The sequence below is a fragment of the Diceros bicornis genome, chromosome 16 (assembly GCF_020826845.1).
Source record: "Diceros bicornis minor isolate mBicDic1 chromosome 16, mDicBic1.mat.cur, whole genome shotgun sequence".
Lineage (NCBI taxonomy): Eukaryota > Metazoa > Chordata > Mammalia > Perissodactyla > Rhinocerotidae > Diceros > Diceros bicornis.
The window spans coordinates 19214615-19233526 of record NC_080755.1 but is presented as its reverse complement, the minus strand read 5'-3'; the positions used below and the strand labels follow the sequence as shown (position 1 = coordinate 19233526).

The 18912-nt window shown below is 39.9% G+C and overlaps 1 protein-coding gene across 2 annotated transcripts in view; it reads right to left on the bottom strand.

Moving 5' to 3' along the window:
• LAMA3 (laminin subunit alpha 3) overlaps positions 1-18912 on the bottom strand; it is a 242944-nt gene that overhangs the window by 50713 nt on the left and 173319 nt on the right. For both annotated transcript variants that reach the window (XM_058556902.1, XM_058556901.1), the window contains 5 exons: positions 16637-16746; positions 13868-13948; positions 3990-4096; positions 1544-1594; positions 496-647 (listed from right to left, as the gene is read on the bottom strand). In XM_058556902.1, the coding sequence (XP_058412885.1) occupies positions 496-647; positions 1544-1594; positions 3990-4096; positions 13868-13948; positions 16637-16746 (501 nt within the window). The remainder of the gene's footprint in view (positions 1-495; positions 648-1543; positions 1595-3989; positions 4097-13867; positions 13949-16636; positions 16747-18912) is intronic.

Here is an 18912-nt window from a genome sequence, read left to right as displayed (position 1 = left end):
GGAAAAATTATTTGAAAGGCACAAATGACCAAATATCACTCAAGAAGAAATAGATAATCTGAATAGTCCCATATCTATTTTTTAAAAATTGAATTTATGGTTTATTAAAAAAAACCCAAAACTTCCAATAAGAAAACCCCAGGCCCATATGGCTTCACTGGAAAATTCCATCAAACATTTAAAGAAGAATCAACACCAATTTTACCTAAATCTGTGTTTGAGTCTTCTGAAGGCTCCATAAGAAAAATTAGCCCAGAAACATTCAGTAGGTAAAAAATGTTCACTTAGAAGTGTTACTTTCGTGTGTTCACTTGTACTTTCCACCAGTACAAATGTAACCTTCATTTAGATCAGAGAACAGAGGAAAGGCCCCCTCGAGCCGTAAATGGAGTCAACCTCTCCCTTTCCTGCTTGAGGAGTATTCATTTATGTAGCATCTAGTCACCAAGGCTCTACTCTGGGCCAGCCATCGTGCTGGATCCCCAGGGTATTTACCCTCAGGTCCTTGGTCTGGGCTTCCAAGTGCCTCATCTGCTCCAGAGTGCCCGCGCTGACAATCAGGCCCTGCAGCTGAGATTTGACCAGGCGGACCTCGTCCTCCATGGTGGCCAGGTCATTCAGGAGAGTCATCACACAGCTGTCACAATCTGTAGGGGCCACAATCAAAGGCAAATGTGCTGTGGGCTGGAGCCACAGGAATGCAAACAGAGCACAGGGCTGTGCAGCCCAGTTAACATGTACATAGATCATCACAGGCATTAATCTCCTTCCTGGACTTCTCCGGGAGGGATGCAGATTCTGAAAAAGGAAGATATCTAAACAGGGAGCATTTTAAAAGGAAAGGGTGGAGTGGGGGAAATGAGTGAAGGGGGCCAAAAGGTACAAACTTCCAGTTATAAGACAAATAAGTTCTCGCGATATACTGTACAGCATGGTGACTATAGTTAACAACACTGTATTGTACATTTGAAAGTTGCTAAGAGAGTAAATCTTAAAAGTTCTCATCACAAGAAAAAAAATTTGTAACTATGTGAGATGATGGATGTTAACTAAACTAATTATGATAACCATTTTGAAATATATACATATATCAAATCATAATGTTGTACACCTCAAAATGATACAACGTTGTATGTCAATTACATCTCAACAAAATAGCAAAAATAGTGATTCTATGCAACTTGTTGCTTATCTTGTATGTGGGAAAAGTAGTAACAAATGGCTTTTATTTACTGAGTGCTTGCTATTTACCAGGCATTGTGGTAAGAGGCTTACAAGAATTTTTCCAACAACCCTATGAGGTTGGTATAGTTATTACATCCATTTTATAGATGACGAAACTGAGGCTTGAAGAAGTAAGGTCACTTGCACAAGGTCATACACCTATTAATTGACAGAGGCTGGATTTGACCCTAAGTGGTCGCCCTCCATCTCTTCCCACCATAACTTTCCCAGACTAGAAACTGCATGTCCCAGCATGGGGCTCACATATTTTAAACTAAACCTCACAACTTGGGAAGGAGGGGGCACTTTCTTATCTCACCATCACATTCTTCTCCAGGGCTGCCATCTTTGGGTTCTTGGTTTATGCAGTCTGAAATGAGGAATAACCAAAGAAGATATGGTTATTAAACTTACTCTTCATCTGCTCTTTAACTTGGCTTTTAGAAAAGCTAGTTTTGAAAGATTTTTGTGACCCAACTATCCAGGATCGCTGGCTCTTCCCTTTTCCCTCCCTCACCTGGGCCATTGCTTACGGAACTTCCTCATCCCCCCCCCATCCTACTGCAGGAACTTCTCTTATGGCCTCTCTGATTATATACTCGGTTTCTTCTCTATAAGGGGTCATGGCAACCTTATCAAATTAAAACTCCTAATTGTTAGTGTTAAAATTTTCCTCATTTGAGAGCCTCCTACACAACTGTTGATGTCTCTTGGAATGTCATTCAAGAACATTCAATAAACATTCATTGAATGCCTTCGAGCATCCATTGTGTGCCATGGCCCTATGCTAGGTGCAGGAAGTATAAAAATATCACGACAAAAATCTCTGCCATTCTGTGGTTAATGGTCCCATGGGGGAGGCAGACAAATTACCCGACAGTGGGACAGATGTTGTGAGAGAGAGACATGCACACAATGTTAGTGGGCCCATACCTCCAACTACCTCACATATCAACTGAATTTTGAGGTTCTCAGCTACAGTCAGGAAAGCCTAAATGTCATCCTTGGACATTCTTTACTCCTTCCACTTCTACTCTTTTCCCCATCCCATGCATTCTTACATTGAAATGCCCTCTCACTTCCCTGAGAAAAATAATCTAACTTCACCCCATGAAAACTCAAAGCTTGAAATTTCCCTGGGCATGCTATAAGGAGGCTTTCATGGTTGTTCTTCTCAGTAGCAAGCAATATTCCACACTTTGTGTGCATATACATATACTTTAAACCACATTTACTTTTAATTATAAAAAAATAATATACGTTCACTATGGAAATTTTGCGAAAATAAGAAAAAGAAGATAAAAACATCACTCTTGATCCTACCACTTAAAGACAATGTCTCCTTTCTAAATATTTGTATATACTTTATTATATATAATCATAGGTTGCTCTTACTCATCCTTTTTTAAAAATCTTTTACTCATTCTTATATGTATATATAGTTGTATCACTTTCATTTTCTCAATTAGATCGTAAATGCCTTATGGCCAGAAAACATGGTTTTATATCCCTCACAATCTGCCACGGCACCTAGAACAGTCTATGGGGATCTTGGCTTATGTGGACAATTGACTTATCAGTGCAATTTTCTCAACAAGGTTGAGTTTTAACCACTAAAGAATCTGTACATTATTGACTAAAGAAAAAGAAAGAATGAAAATGAGGAAAAAGGGCTCATAGGAACAAACAAGTCTCATGTGTGAGCATTTTCTTCCATTTTTAAAACAAATAGACACCATCCTCATTTCAGGTTGCTTATTTTTGTTATTAGAGTAGGGGAAAGAGACAGTTGAAAAGACATTAATCTCATTAATACACTGTGTGTGATGTTGAAACTTTTCCTTGAAGACCTCCAGTGACAGCAAAACTTATCTAGATGGGCTAGAATTGACCCATCAGTCCAGGCTCTTGAGGACCTTCTGTATTCTAAATGTGTCACAGGAGACATCTGCTAACTCTCCCAAGTTTGTGTCATCTGATAACGGGGTGAGCATGTCTTTTATATTTCCATTCAAGTCAACAATGTTGAACAAGATGGAGCCAAGAAGGAGCCCCAAGGCATGACAATTGAGACACTGTTCTAGACTGATAATAATCCACTTGCTCTGCATTCCTTCGGAAACAGTCACTTGACCAGATCTAATCCACACATCCAAGGTTTAGTTCTTCATCTTGTCCATAACTATAAGATGAGAGATTTTATCTAAGGATTTGGCATTACATTATATTAATGGCATTTTCTTGATAAATTACGTTATATTCTCTGTCAAAGAAGGAAGAGGATAGCCCTCCTTTTTCTTCTAAGTTGTTCCTAATGAACCCATACTAACTCCCAGCTATGGTCTTTTCCTTGGTATGTAAAATCCATCTCAATTACACCACCCATATCCTAGAACATTTATTGCTATTACAGAAAGAGTATTCTAACTTCTTCAGATACACACATGAAGAAAGCTAATGTGAGAGCTTATAATGTCAAAGGGAGATCTTAGCAAAATCACCAAAATAGGGTCTGAGGTTGTTTTGGCTATAATTAGTTAAGTTTTAAAAACAACTTACTTAAAAAAAAAAACCTATGTGAAGTAAGTTATTCACCAAAGTTGTAAATACTACCTAAGCATTCCCAAGGTTGTCAAAACAGGGGGACAATTTGTTAGCTGGAATTGTGTATTATGCCTCCTGAAATATGTTTGCTTGGGTTCTTCACCTGTTATTTTATACTAGTTTGATAAATGCAGGTTAACAGAGGTGTGAGTCAATCTTACCTCCAGTCACCGGGTCACAACTGCCCAACTGGCCATTGTTGTTACAACTGCATGGCTGGCAGCTACCTCCAAATTTCTGGGGGTTCCCGAAATATCCTGGTGCACACCTACACACAATACAGAAAAAGAGGAGAAACATCCAAAGAACTCATCATTTATTCTACTTAATTTTCTCAACCTCTAGCTCCCTGTTTGGGATAGTGTAACCCTATGGGAGGAAGGGCTGCCATAGATTTGCAAGAACGAATGTGTCTCAGTATAGAGATATTTATGACTTGAATGAGAACGGTGAGAGTGGGGGGCAGGCAGAGATTGTTCCCTTCCTCCCTGACACCCAGGACAACAGAATCCTCAGTTATCCCTATAGCTGAATGCAGATGAACAAAACACACACCGGAGCCAGTGGTTTGACTGAAAATCCAGGGTGACTGAATTTTATGCAAGAGTTATGTTCCTGAAAATATCACACAATTAAATATTGATTAATTTATGACTAATTGCCTCAAAGAAATAATTTAAAGTAAAATTCATATAATTTCAAATTTTTGCATAAAGGGGGATTTTATTACTATTTCCTATTGTGCTATTTCAAGTCTGCATAATTCATATTTACATGTATCTGCACTGCTTGCTGCAGTGATGTATATAACTGGCTTAAAGAACTGAGAGCAGTTACAGCTGCCAAGCTTGGCCTAGAGCCTTTATTATTCTAGATAATTTCGTGATGAAAAATCAGTTCCTTATTTACAAGTTAAAAGATCATATTTCCTTGATTCTGAGTTTCTGTTTTTTAAAAACTAAAGCAAACAAATGTTAACGTTTCTGGAATTTTAATGTAAATTAAAATATTTCCATCCATTAGCAAAGTTGCACTCCCACTCTTTCTCCCACAAATTGTCATTAAATATGTGTGGTGTATAATCATCAATGGAATTGATAGAATCAAGGAAATAGGGTATTTGACTCTTTTCCCCAAATTTAAGCTTTGCATCAAAGAACTATTAGGCGATTTAAACATGCTTTTCCAGGGCCTGCCTGGTGGCTTAGCGGTTAAGTGCGCGCGCTCCGCTGCTGGCGGTCTGGGTTCGGATCCCGGGGCGTGCACCGACGCACCGCTTCTCGGCCATGCTGAGGCCGCATCCCACATGCAGCAGCTAGAAGGACGTGCAACTATGACATACAACTATCTACTGGGGCTTTGGGGCGGGGGGGGGAAGGAGGAGGATTGGCAAGTGACGTTAGCTCAGAGCCGGTCTTCCTCAGCAAAAAGAGAGGAGGATTAGCATGGATGTTAGCTCAGGGCCGATCTACCTCGCAAAAAAATAAATAAATAAAAAAATAAACATGCTTTTCCAATGGATAAGCTCGTGATATAGCACAAATGTTACAGGTTTTGAATCAAGAAGATCTGGCTGGACCCGTTTCTACCACATACTATGTAATCTTAGGCTGTTATCTTAACACTTCAAGCTTCTGTTTCTGCATCTTTTGCGTGTGTGTGTGTGTGTGTGAAGAAGATCAGCCCTGTGCTAACATCTGCCAATCCTCCTCTTTTTTTGCTGAGGAAGACTGGCCCTGGCCTAACATCTGTGCCCATCTTCCTCCACTTTATATGGGATGCCGCCACAGCATGGCTTGCCAAGCAGTGCGTCGGTGCACGCCCGGGATCCGAACTGGTGAAACTCAGGCCGCCGCAGCGGAGCGCGTGCACTTAACCACTTGCGCCACTGGGCCGGCCCATCTGCATCTTTGTAAGCTCCATGAGGGAGTGAATTTTTTGGCTGTTCTGCTCACTGATATATCCCTAGCACCTGGGACAGTGCCTGAGCCCATATTAGGCGCCAGATAAGTGCACGTTGAATGAATAAATAATTGTACCAACAATATCTATTTTGGTCGATGTACATGAGATAAAAGATAATGTAGTAAAGAATCTACTACAATGCCTGCACATAATAGAATAAAAGATAGCTACCATTTTAAGACGTGATGACATATTCATATATATATATGTATGTATGTATAATTGGTATCATTTGGAATTATTTCATTTCAGAAAGTAGACAGGAAGCAGAAAACCCATGTATTCCCTAATTATCAAGAAAGTAACTAAGCTGAGGTGGCTTATGTAGGTCGGTAATCTACTAATAACAGGGCTTTACTTTAGGTGACCAGTATTCTACCTAACAAACCATGCTATGCAAAAGATGTTTAAAATACTTTATTTTTCAATGTCTCACCTATATCTAAACCTTCCATGCAAAAGATACACAATAACAAAATATCTTATATTAAAGTTGCATAACTATTCAGGAAGTTTGATTCCTCTTCTTCCTTACTCTTGCAAAGCATTAGTTACCAATTACAGGAAATAACTGGTTCTCTTATTCTCATTTTATGGTAGTGGCTAAACACAATGGACTAAAGTAAAACTTCCTCATTTCATAGTGACGTTGGTACAACAGAGAGAGAGCAGAGAACACGTTTGTCATCTGTGACTCTGAGTGGCTGAGGGAAAAATGTGCCCCAGAGCAAGGTGTGAGCTCGGAAGCCTGTCTCACCTGCTCCCTGAGCTTGGCTGCTCCCTGCTCTGCCCAACTACCTCCTGCATCTATTCTTCCTCTTTTTGTTTTTTGTGAGGAAGATCAGCCCTGAGCTAACATCTGCCAATCCTCCTCTTTTTGCTGAGGAAGACTGGTCCTGGGCTAACATCCATGCCCATCTTCCTCCACTTTATACGGGATGCCGCCACAACATGGCCCGACAAGCGGGGTGTCGGTGTGCGCCCGGGATCCGAACCAGCAAACCCCGGGGCAATGCAGCAGAGCGCGCGCACTTTGCTTGTGCCACCGGGCCGGCCCCACCTGCATCTATTCTTACCTTTCCCTCTACGCTGTCCTTGTATTTATCACTGCATAGTTAACGACAGTGCAGGGAACGACGCCTGGCACAGAGTGGGTGCTCAGTAAATGTTTAACAAATGAAAAATTTTGACATCGAAATGGCATTTACCTGTGAACAAGTTTTTAAAAAAAATATTTAAGAAACAATAGCTTGCCTTCTTGAGACAGCAAATGTAACAAACATAAGCTGAAGGAAGGACTGTTAATTAAGAATTTCTCTTTTCAAATCAGCTGCCTGCCAAATGGATGTCTCATCCAGCCTGTTGCTGTTTTCCACTTCATTGTTTGTGAAGAACCCTACAGAGGATTACATTAGGAAGCCTCTCCCAGGTCGGAGTCCCATAGCTTTTAAATCACAGCCTGGAAGACCTTCCCAACCCCCACTCCCCATCCCACCCAGCCTTCCTATCTCAGTATAGCTGCTGCTTCCATCCCTCACCCTGAAGGCTGGTTGGATGCCCTTCCTACTGCAGCCTGACTTAGCCCAGTTCTGTTCTCTCTCACTGTTTTAACAGCTCATTTGTATGTCTGTCCACCACTAGACTGTAAAACCCTTGAGGGCAGTCTGTGTTCTAGTTGCTGATGTATCTCTAATGCTTAGCACAGTGCCGGGCATATACAAGGATCTCCATGCAACTGTCATTGAAAGAAAGAATGAACAACAGATGTGAGGCAAGTGTGGGCAATGTTCCTCTTGCTGAAGTAGAAAAATAGAAGAACCTCGCATTGTTCCTTTTTACCACAGGTCAGTGCCCATAGCCTTAGCCGATGCTCAGTGTTCCACATAATAAGGCAGTCCTCCCTTCTACCCAGGGCAGGTATCCTCTGGGCCCTGGAGCTTTCTTGCATTACTTCCCAGACCTGAGCCGACTTCTATTTCCACCTTCCAGCTCCACCGGGTTCCAGTCAACACTTCAACCTACCCAAGTCCCACCTTGTCTGTAAAACGTTTCAGATAACCCTAGTGTAGAGTGGCCCTGCCTTACTATGAAATCCAGTTGAATTAATTTTCTCCTTTTTTGAAATTGGGTAAAACTCTTCTATAGTTTATCCAGAAAAATAATATACCAGAATGATCCAAGAAAAAATTTGAAATAAAGGTTATGAGGGGAGCCTTGCTCAACCAAATATTCAAAGGTATTTTACACTTTCAGGAATGATATGGAATTGATAACGGCACAAGAACCAAATAAAAATACAGAAACAAATCCAAGTTTATATAGGAATTTTGTATATACACATTTAGCTTTAGTGAATTCAACTAAATGTACTTGCCAAAGAGAGAGCGTGAGGGTGTGAGAGCATGAGAGTAAGAGGGAAAAGCTGGAGTGTTGTCCCCATTCACTCAGTGAGCACACATCCGGCAGTGAGCATGACATGAGAGATGTGAATCCGCTATTCACCCAGTTGGTTTAGTTTCCTTGTGCCTTTCCTAGTGTGAATATCTTACCCTATTGAGTGTGGTTCTGGGGTATAACCAAATATTATGCATGTTTCATGCAACATGGTCCTTGAATTACTGAGAGATGGGATATTGGGAGAGTTAAGGTTATTTGAACTCTGGTCAATTTTTGTCTTACATGTTGATCCTAAATCCATCTGCCATATGAGATGCAACACCACCAAAAGCCTAGGTTCCAAATATTAACAAATATGAAGATTTGAATATAATAAATAAAACGATAAAAGTACTAAAAGAAAATATGCATAGACATTTATATAACCGCTAAGCATGATACTAATGGCTGAAACTCTAAAGGATAAAACAATAGACATAAATATAGTAAAATTTAACTGTCGTATATCTAGAATAGACAAAAACAAAACCAAGAAACATACAAACAAAAAACAAACAGAAGAATATTGGCAACATATAGCATGAAGGGTTAATTTCCTCTAAAAGAATTTATACAAACCAATGAAAAAAATGAAAGAACATTCCACTAGAAAAAATGGGTAAAAGATCTGGAAAGCAACTCAAAAAATAAGATTTAAAAATGGTCAGTAAGCACATAAAAAAAATCCAATCTGATTATTAAAGAAAGAAATGTAAATTAAAATGACATACAATGTTTCCCTATCAAATTGGCAAATATTTTAAAAATTGGTCATTTTTAGCATCCACTGATGGCAGGCAGTTGCTCTTTTGCTGCTAGTAGGAATGTAAATGATACAACTTTTCTGGAGGACAACTTTGCAAAATATATCAAAAGTCTGAAAAATTACCTATCCTTTGACCCAAGGGATCCACTTCTACCTTGAGGATTTATGTACACAAATATTTAGCTAAAAGGATTTACTTTTAACACCACTTTGTTCTTTTTTTTCCTTTGGTAAGAAGATCAGCCCTGAGCTAACATCCATTGCCAATCTTTCTCTTTTTGCTGAGGAAGATTAGCCCTGAGCTAACATCTGTGCCCATCTTCCTCTATTTTGTATATGGGACGCCACCACAGCACAGCTTGACAAGCGGTGCATAGGTCCGCACCCGGGATTGAACTTGCGAACCCAGGGCTGCTGAAGCGGAGTGCGCGAACTTAACCACTACACCACTGGGCCGTTTAGTGCTACTTTGAATGGAAAACAGTAAAATTATCTCAAAGACCAATAGCAGGGAATTAGGGAACTTCAGTGGATCTTCCTGGTCCTGACATGATGTTATCAAAGAATATTACCGATATGGAAAGAAACTAACACACTATTAGATGATAAACCAAGTCAAAACAGAAAGTAAAATAGGAATCTACTTTGTTTTTAAGGCAAAGTCTGTGTATATAGAAATGATCTGTAAGAATATACAACAATTTTGAGACATCATGATCATGGCAGCCTTAGAGGATCCCTTTATCTTTCCCCTTCAACCTACAGGGAGTAAAACATCCATAACCCAACAAAGGCTACAATACCCAAAACACTAGGATGCTGGAGAGGTCCATACATCAGTACATATGAAGGTGGGTGGATTGGAGCATATAGGGGAAGCAAAACAAGGGAACAGCAGGGGCAGGACCCAGGACCCTGGACTACCGGCTGTGGTAGCTGAGCCAGCTGCCCTCAGGCCCAAAGAACTCAGTGGGCAGCAGTGGAGGTGTGCCTGCAGCTCCAGCCAGCCAGTCACTGAGGCACCTGTGGCCACAGGGAATGGAGCAGCGGCAGAGGCAAGATCCCACGATTTTGCCGCTACCTAGCTGCTACTCAGAGCATGGTATCAGCAGCAGAGGTGTGCACGTGCCTCCAATATCCCAACCACAGTGGCATCTGCAGGCACAAGGCAATGGGCAACAGCAGAGGCAGCATCCCACAAACCCAGCTCCCTCTGGTGAATTCTATCAAATATTCAAAGAAGATTTAATACCTATCCTCAAACTCTTCAAAAAAATTAAAGAGGCCAACATCACACTGATACCAAAACCAGACAAGGATAACACACGCAAAAAAAATTACAGAGCAATATTGCTGATGAATATGGATGCAAAAATCCTCAACAAAATACTAGCAAATTGAATACAACAATACATTAAAAGGATCATATACCACAATCAAGTGGGATTTATTACAGGATTGCAAGGAAGGTTCAACATCTGGAAATCAATCAATGTGATACACAACATTAACAAAATGAAGAACAAAAAATCACATGATCATCTCAGAAGATGTAGAGAAAGCATTTTACAAGATTAAGGAACCATTTATGATAAAAATTCTCAAAATGGGTTTAGAAAGAAAGTACCTCAATATAATAAAGGCCATATAAGACAAACCCACAGCTAATATCATCCTCAATGGTGAAAAACTGAAAGCTATCCCTCTAAGAACAGGAACAAGACAAGGATGCCCACTCTTGCCACTCTTATTCAACACAGTATTGGAAATCCTAGTCAGAGCAACTAGGCAAGAAAGAGAAATAAAAGGAATCTAAATTGGAAAGGAAGAAGTGAAACTGCCACTATTTGTAGATGACATGATTTTATATATAGAAAACCCTAAAGAATCCACCAAAAAATTATTAGAAATAATAAACGAATACAGAAAAGTTGCACGGTACAAAATCAACATATAAAATTCAGCTGCGTTTCTATACACTAACAATGAACTAGCAGAAAGAGAAATCAAGAATACAATCCTATTTACAAATGCAACAAAAAGAATAAAATACCTAGGAATAAATTTAACCATGGAGGTGAAAGACTTGTACCCTGAAAACCATAAGACAATGTTGAAAGAAATCCAAGAAGACACAAAGAAATGGAAAGATATTCCATGCTCATGGATTGGAAGAATTAACATAGTTAAAATATCCATATTACCTAAAGCAATCTATAGATTCAGTGCAATCCGTATCAAAATCCCAACATTTTTCATGAAATAGAACAAAGAATCCTAAAATTTATATCTAAAAATTTATAGGGAACAACAAAAGACCCCAAATAGCCAAAGCAATCCTAAGAAAAAAGAACAAAGCTGGAGGTATCACACTCTCTGATTTCAAAGTATATTACAAAGCTATAGTAATCGAAACAGCATGGCACTGGCAGAAAAACACAGACAGATCAATGGAACAGAATTGAGAGCCCAGAAATAAACCCACGCATTTATGGACAGCCAATTTTTGACAAAGGAGCCAAGAACATACAATGGAGAAATGAAAGTCTCTTCAGTAAATTGTGCTGGGAAAACTGGACAGCCACATGCAAAAGAATGAAAGTAGACCATACACTGAACACACACATAGATCTGACACCATACAGAAAAATTAACTCAAAATGGATTAAAGACTTGAATATAACATCTAAAACCATAAAATTCGTAGAAGAATACATAGGCAGTATGCTTTTTGACATCAGTCTTGGCAGTATATTTTTTGGATATGTCTTCTCAGGTAAGGGAAACAAAAGAAAAAATAAACAAATGGGACTACATCAAACTAAAAAGCATCTGCACGGTGAAGGAAACCATCAACAAAACGAAAAGACAACCCACTGATTGGGAGAAGATATTTGCAGATCATATATCCGGTAAGGGGTCAACACCCAAAATATATAAAGAACTCATACAACAAAAAAACAAACAACCCGATTAAAAAATGGGCAGACTATCTGAACAGACATTCTTGCAAAGAAGCTATACACATGGCCAACAAGCAGATTAAAAGATATTCAACATCACTAATTATTAGGGAAATACAAATCAAAATCACAATGAGGTATCACCTCACACCAGTCAGTATGGCTATTATTAAAAAGACAAAAAATAACAAGTGTTGGAGAGGATGTGGAGAAAAGGGAACCCTCATACACTGCTGATAGGCATGCAAACTGGTGCAGCCGCTATGGAAAACAGTATGGAGATTCCTCAAAAAATTAAAAATAGAATTACTATATGATCCAGCTATTTCACTTCTAGGTATTTATCCAAAGAACATGAAAACACTAATTTGAAAAGATACATGCACCCTTATGTTCATTGCAGCATTATTCACAATAGCCAAGACTTGGAAACAACCTAAGCGCCCATCGATGGACAAATGGATAAAGAAGATATGTTATGTATATACACTGGAATACTATTCAGCCATAGAAAAGATGAAATCTTGCCATTTGCAACCACATGGATGGACTGAGGGTATTGTTCTACCAAAATAAGTCAGATGGAGAAAGCCAAATACTGTACGATTTCACTCATATGTGGAAGATAAACAAACAAACACATAGATACAGAGAACAGACTGGTGGTTACCAGAAGGAGGCGAGGGGAGGACGAAAGGGGTAAAGGAGGACATTCATATGGTGATGCACAGAAACTAGACTTTTGGTGGTGAACAGGATGTAGTGTATACAGAAGTCGAAATATAATGATGTACACCTGAAATTTATGTAATATTATAAACCAATGTTACCTCAATAAAAAAGAAATTTTAAAAAAACTGAATATACAACGAGCTTTTAACAGTGGTTTTCTGTAGGGAAAACGATTATGAATAGGACTGTATGTGAGTATAAAGGGCTATTTAGGGGTGTGGTGGGCCTCACTGGTTCTTTGCTCACCGGTATTACATCATTTTTATAATAAGCATGTATTGATTTTATGATAAAGTTATTTTAAATTTAAAAATACGTTGTCCATATGATTCATTTGTTATATTGTTACTTTTCCAAATAGGTGTGTGCTATCTCCCCAGCTAGACTGTAAGTATCTTTTACAGTCTTCACAATACTTGGCAGTGCCCTATGTGTAGTAGCTAATCATGAAAACTTGTTCATGAAAACCTAAAGCTTGGCTCTGTGGCCCTTTATAACTAAGTATATACTTTCCACTTTGCAACATTTATTCTTTGTTTCACAAACATTACTAAACAACTATTATATGAACAGTACCATGCTGGGCACTAGGGATTCAGAAATGAGTAAGACAGACTATCCTGCAAGTGTTCATAATATCACGTGGGGATGTAGAGAGGGGTATGTGTGTGTGTAGGAATATCTAGGGCTGTGAATAAGTGTGTATGTAGGAGTATGTAGAGCTGTATGTGTGTGTAAGGCAAGTATGGGTGTGAGGGGGTGGGGGTAGGCAGGGATGTATATACGTGAGGGTAGAAGTATGTACGTATGCGTTTAAATGGGGGTAGGGTTATATAGGGATAAGTGTAGGGGGAAGGGGTATATAGAGGTGTGTGTTGGGGAGTATACAGGGCTATGACATATTGGATTTCATTCTCACATTTCTGAAACATGTACAAAACAAGAAAGAGAAGGAAGTTAATGATTTATCAAGTGAGCTGTTTTTCCCAAGAGACCTTTTTCTAGCCTCAGTGAAACCAAGAGCCCCACCCCCAGCTCTGTGCCACGACCCAGCAGAGACCCACCCACAGACTGGTGCCTGCAGCAGCTTGCCCATAGAGCCCACCCCACCTGCGGGATGAGGGGTGGGGGAGGGTACAGTGGGAGAAGGGGTGGGGTGGGGGAGGGCCCCACTCACCTTTCGCACTGTGTTCCTGTGTATCCAGGTTTGCAGGAACACTTCACGTTTTTTCCAGTCACAACACAGCCCGTGGCAAAACTTGAAGAAAGACAGAAAAAAGCCCCAGTAAAAACATAAATCGAAAGGCTTTATGCTTGTTATTTTTTTTCCCACAAAGAACTGACTTGCATTAAAGGAAAACGGAGGCCAAAGATCTGGCTACTTTTTGTGTGAAGAAAATTTTGCCCATCAAGACTTGTAGAGATAATGATGAATTATTTCAGCTGACATTGGGCAAATTTTGGTGAAGACTGAAGGTATTTATTTTGTTTTATTTTTGGCTTGAAGAAAAACATTCCTTCCCTTAAGTCAGAGCAAAGTAACTCACTTTGGAAGAGATGATTACAACAGCATTTTTCCAGGAATAACAAGGAAGGAATAAAACAAGTCCAGGCAGAAAAAAAGAACAGAGAGTTCTGATTCTTTAAAAAAAATTTTCTCCTTGTTTATTCTAACTCTTTTATATTGGGCACATTGCCTTCTGGGAAGATAAGGTGGTGAAGGGGCCAGGCCCTCGGAGCCCCAGAAGGGACTAAGTCACAGAGCATGTCTGACGCCTAGGTATTTCTGTAGACACAGTCAGTGGTGATTTTTACATTTTTTCAAAACAAGTTGTGGAATTTTGATTCCTTTTCTTTTAGTTCTAAACTGGTGTATATTTGAGAAGCTTTAAAAAAATTTTTTTTATTATACGAAGAGATCATGAAAAAGCCCTATTGCCTTGTGAAATGTCTATGTCCGTCAATTGAACATTACACTGACATAAATCTGAGGGAAAATAACTCCATTTATCATTTGCTGGTAAGAGAATTCTTATTTGGAAAGCTTCTCTTGGCCTATTAGATGGATACTGAGTTAAACCTCTAAAGGGACCGTTAGAAATTTGTCAGCAGTATTAATGTTGCTGGAAGGAGAGTTAGATTAAAACTGGGTTTTACTGATAAATCTGAGGAACTGTGTGTTACTTCAACTGCATAGAAGCTGGAAGCTGACCTTGATAATGATAATACGTTTTGCAACCAAAGATGAAAAGCTTTTCCCAAGCACCCAGAGGAAATTTCACTGCTTTCTACTCTCCCCAGCTTCTGCTGGAACAAGTCTGGGCTGGTGTCAAGTGACAGATCTCTTTACAAATAAAGCCACAGGACTGGGCAGGTTTAAGGAATATCAAATACACAGATAGCAAAGCAGGGTGAACATTTCAAATGTGCATCTCCAGAAAAGCCAAATTTGGACTGGTGACTTCTGGTAATTTTAAGACTTGGCCAATTTCTCTGATACTCGGCTAATATCAATCAGCCTTGTGGTCCACACTTGTTCCAGAGCCTGTGCACTACTGATACTTTATCAGTATCTTCCTGATTTCCAAACCAACTCCTGCTTCACTTAGTTACTTGTTATATTTTGCTTGGATCTATAGTGAACATGTCATGATGAGCAAGAACATGACAAGGTGCCAAGCCCAAAAAGAACATGGATTACCATGAAAAGAAAATGGCAGCTTTCTACGTACATAATCCATCAGCCATACTGAGTCTGAATGACAACTCAGATCACATCAGTCTGTGGCCCAGAACTGTCCCGTGGTTTCTATCACATTGAGGATAAAGTCCAAGTGCCTTACTATGGCGTGCAATGTCCTATGGGATCTGAACTCTGGCTGCCCCGCCAACCTCATCCCCTGGCCCTCTGTCCCACACCACACTCCAGCCAGTCTTGCCTTCTTACTGTCCAAGAACACATCACCATGGGGGCTATCTCTCCTGTTTTTTCTTTACCTCAGACTCTCATCACTAAGATATTGCCATGGCTTACTCCACTTCGTCAGTCATTGGTCCCTGCCCAACTACTTCAGAAAGCCCTCCTACCACCCTCTCTAGAGAATCTACTCACTCAATATCAATTGCATAACCCTTTTATCAATCACATAACCCATCTCTATCTGAAATTATATGTCTTATTTATCTGTGCATGTCTTTTTTTTTTTTTTATAATTTTATTTATTTATTTTTCCCCCCAAAGCCCCAGTAGAAAGTTGTACGTCATAGCTGCACATCCTTCTAGTTGCTGTATGTGGGACGTGGCCTCAGCATGGCCGGAGAAGCGGCGCAGCAGTGCGTGCCCGGGATCTGAACCTGGGCCCGGGCCGCCAGCAGCGCAGCACGCGAACTTAACCGCTAAGCCACGGGGACGGGCCTATCTGTGCATGTCTTTATTGAGTGTGACAACTCCCCCCACCTACATTCTCCAGGTCAAGCCTCATGACATCAGAGTCTTCACCAGTTTTCTTTACTGCAGTTTCTCCAGCATCTAGAGAAGACCAACTCCTAGCCCTGTAATGGTTGCTCAATAAATAACTGTTTAGTCACTGAATGAACAGAAAGAGGAAAAGGAAAAACCCAGAAGCGTACAACTTGGAAAGATTGCTTTTCTTCTTTTGCATTTTCTTTGTTATTCTCTTTTTTTAATATAACTGCTTTATTAAGCTAAAGCTCACATACCATACAATTCACCCATTTAAAGTGTACAATTCAATGGCTTTTAGTATATTCACAGAGTTGTACAACCATTACCACGATCAATTTTAGAACATTTTCATTACCCCAAAAAGAAATCCCATACCCTTCAGCAGTCACTTCCCATTTTCCTCCCACTGCCCACCCCATACCTGGGCAACTCCCAAACTATTTTCTGTCTCTATAGCTTATTTTCAAGCTTCCACAGTACCTGTTCGAATGAGGACACGGGCAGACGCTACAGGATCCCTGGATGGCGTTCCCATAGTGACCCTCCTTGCAGCGCTCGCAGTGGTCCCCAGCGGTGTTATGCTGGCAGTTCTTGGGACAGATGAACAGTACAATTAATAGCAGCCAATTACATTTATTATTATTAAGACCATTATCATCTTAATTATCCACACAATTATTAACTGAAGTCCTCTGACTCCGTATGGTGATATCAGTTCCACTAGCGGTATGGTTTTCCCATCTATCCAATCCTTGTTGGTGCTAGAAAAGAGGTGTAAGTGCCCCTCCATCAGCTATTCTGTGCTTACCATCAGAAGGCATGATGAGATGGAGAGAGACCAGCTGGGTTCAAAGCCCACTCTAACTTTTTGTAGCTGCAGAATCTTGGGCAAGTTTCTTCACCTCTCTGAGCCACGGTGTTTTTTATAAACCAATTTTATTGATGTATGATTTATATACAATTCTAATTTTCTTAAAATCTACAGTTAGAATCATACCTACTTTCCAAGGTTGCTGGGAGGACTTTAAAAAGTATAATAGGGCCTCGGCAAATGTAGACCCCTACCCTCTTCCCTTTAGAATTGCTTCTATGAAAATTAACTTGATTTTACTTCATAATTCACTCAACAATGATATACTGAAGAGCAATAAAATTGGAATAAGTTTTTAACACATGGCATTTGTTAAAAAAATAAAAAGTTGCATCGTATCTGAAGAAAGTACTCAATTCCAATGTTTTGAAGAAGCAAGGCATTAATTTTATCTAAGCTTTGTGTTTGTGTAAAAACAATTATTTTCACGTCAAAGTCAATGTCTAATGAAAGTTGTTCTTCAAAAAGTGCTGAGATGATACAACTTTGCAACCGAGCAGGCTATTGCGACAAAGTAAGTGGATTGTGTTGAATTTGTTTATTTTGTGGAATTTTTAGCCCAGTATAACCTGTCTTGGCTTTTCTCTAGTAATAAAGATCTAAATGCACAAAAAGAGCCAGGAAAACTCCCCTTACTGTGGGCATTTGATAATTCAGAGATACTTTGCGTTAATTATACAGCCTGGAAGAAGTATAATTTTAAAAATTTGCTTATATATGTTACCTCTGTATGCAGAGGTAGTGCTGGAGTAGGAAACTTTAATGGATGTGAGTTTTTAAATAACATCTGAAGCCAGGTGGGGAAAAACAATACGTGTGTATGTCATAAGTGGGTGTGGCAGTGCTCAGATGGGAAAGACTGTCCCTCAGTCATCAGTGTCATCAGTTTGTTCAGTTTAAACAGATCCATCCTTCACCAACCTCTGAATAACTGAGAATTACACAGCCATTAAGATGTTAAAATATCTTTTCATATTTTTTTCAGATGTAAAATCATGCTATAAACACAAGGGCTTAATTAGGTATTTCAGAAAACTAGGTGGGTCTTTACAGTAGGATGCTGTTCACACGTTAACATTTGATCACCACCAGAAAGTTCAGCCCTGCCCCGAATCCTTCCTTCCTTCCCCAAATGTCACCGCGGTGTGGGCGTCTCCTGCAGGTCTGGACAAACCCACATCCAGGCTGTAGGATCCACAGAGGGTCTCGGGGTGTCAGGTGAGGGTGCTGGCGGCTTCCTTCACCTTCACTTTGCTCTGATGCTTTGAGTCTCTCAGAAAACATTAGTTCTTTTGAACTAATTATTTACTCTTCCACTTTAGTTTCCTTTCTTCTTTAACTCCAAAGGACAATTTTAAAGAAGAACATGCCTGATAGATATATTTTAGTCCTTTGCCTACTTAGCCCTGAGCTGAAAACATCGGAGAAACAGGAACGTGGAGAAACAAGAATTGAGATGAGGCCATCTGGATCCTACTAAAAACACTCTGAATGCTGGTCCTCCACAGGAGTGAGGAGAGAGGATTGTGGAAAAGGGTGGTCAGAACCTGTGTTGCTTGACAAAATCCCATAGGAATGTCTGAAATATCCCTCACCCTCAGTTGAGAGCATCTACCCTAGAAGCTCAGTCCTGCAAATTTGAGGCATCTGCCTATCAAGTTTCCCTCTTTTATTGTGAATACATGAATGAGTGAATGAATGAATCCACATCCACTCCCACAGCACGTGCCCTCCTAGCTCCATTTGACACCAAACATCTGTTGGGCATTTACTAAATGCTCAACTATGCTAGGTATTAGGGATGCAAAGATGGACTAGCACCCTGACTGGGGGGTAGATAGAACATACCATATATGTGAATAGACATAGTCAATATAATGTGGAA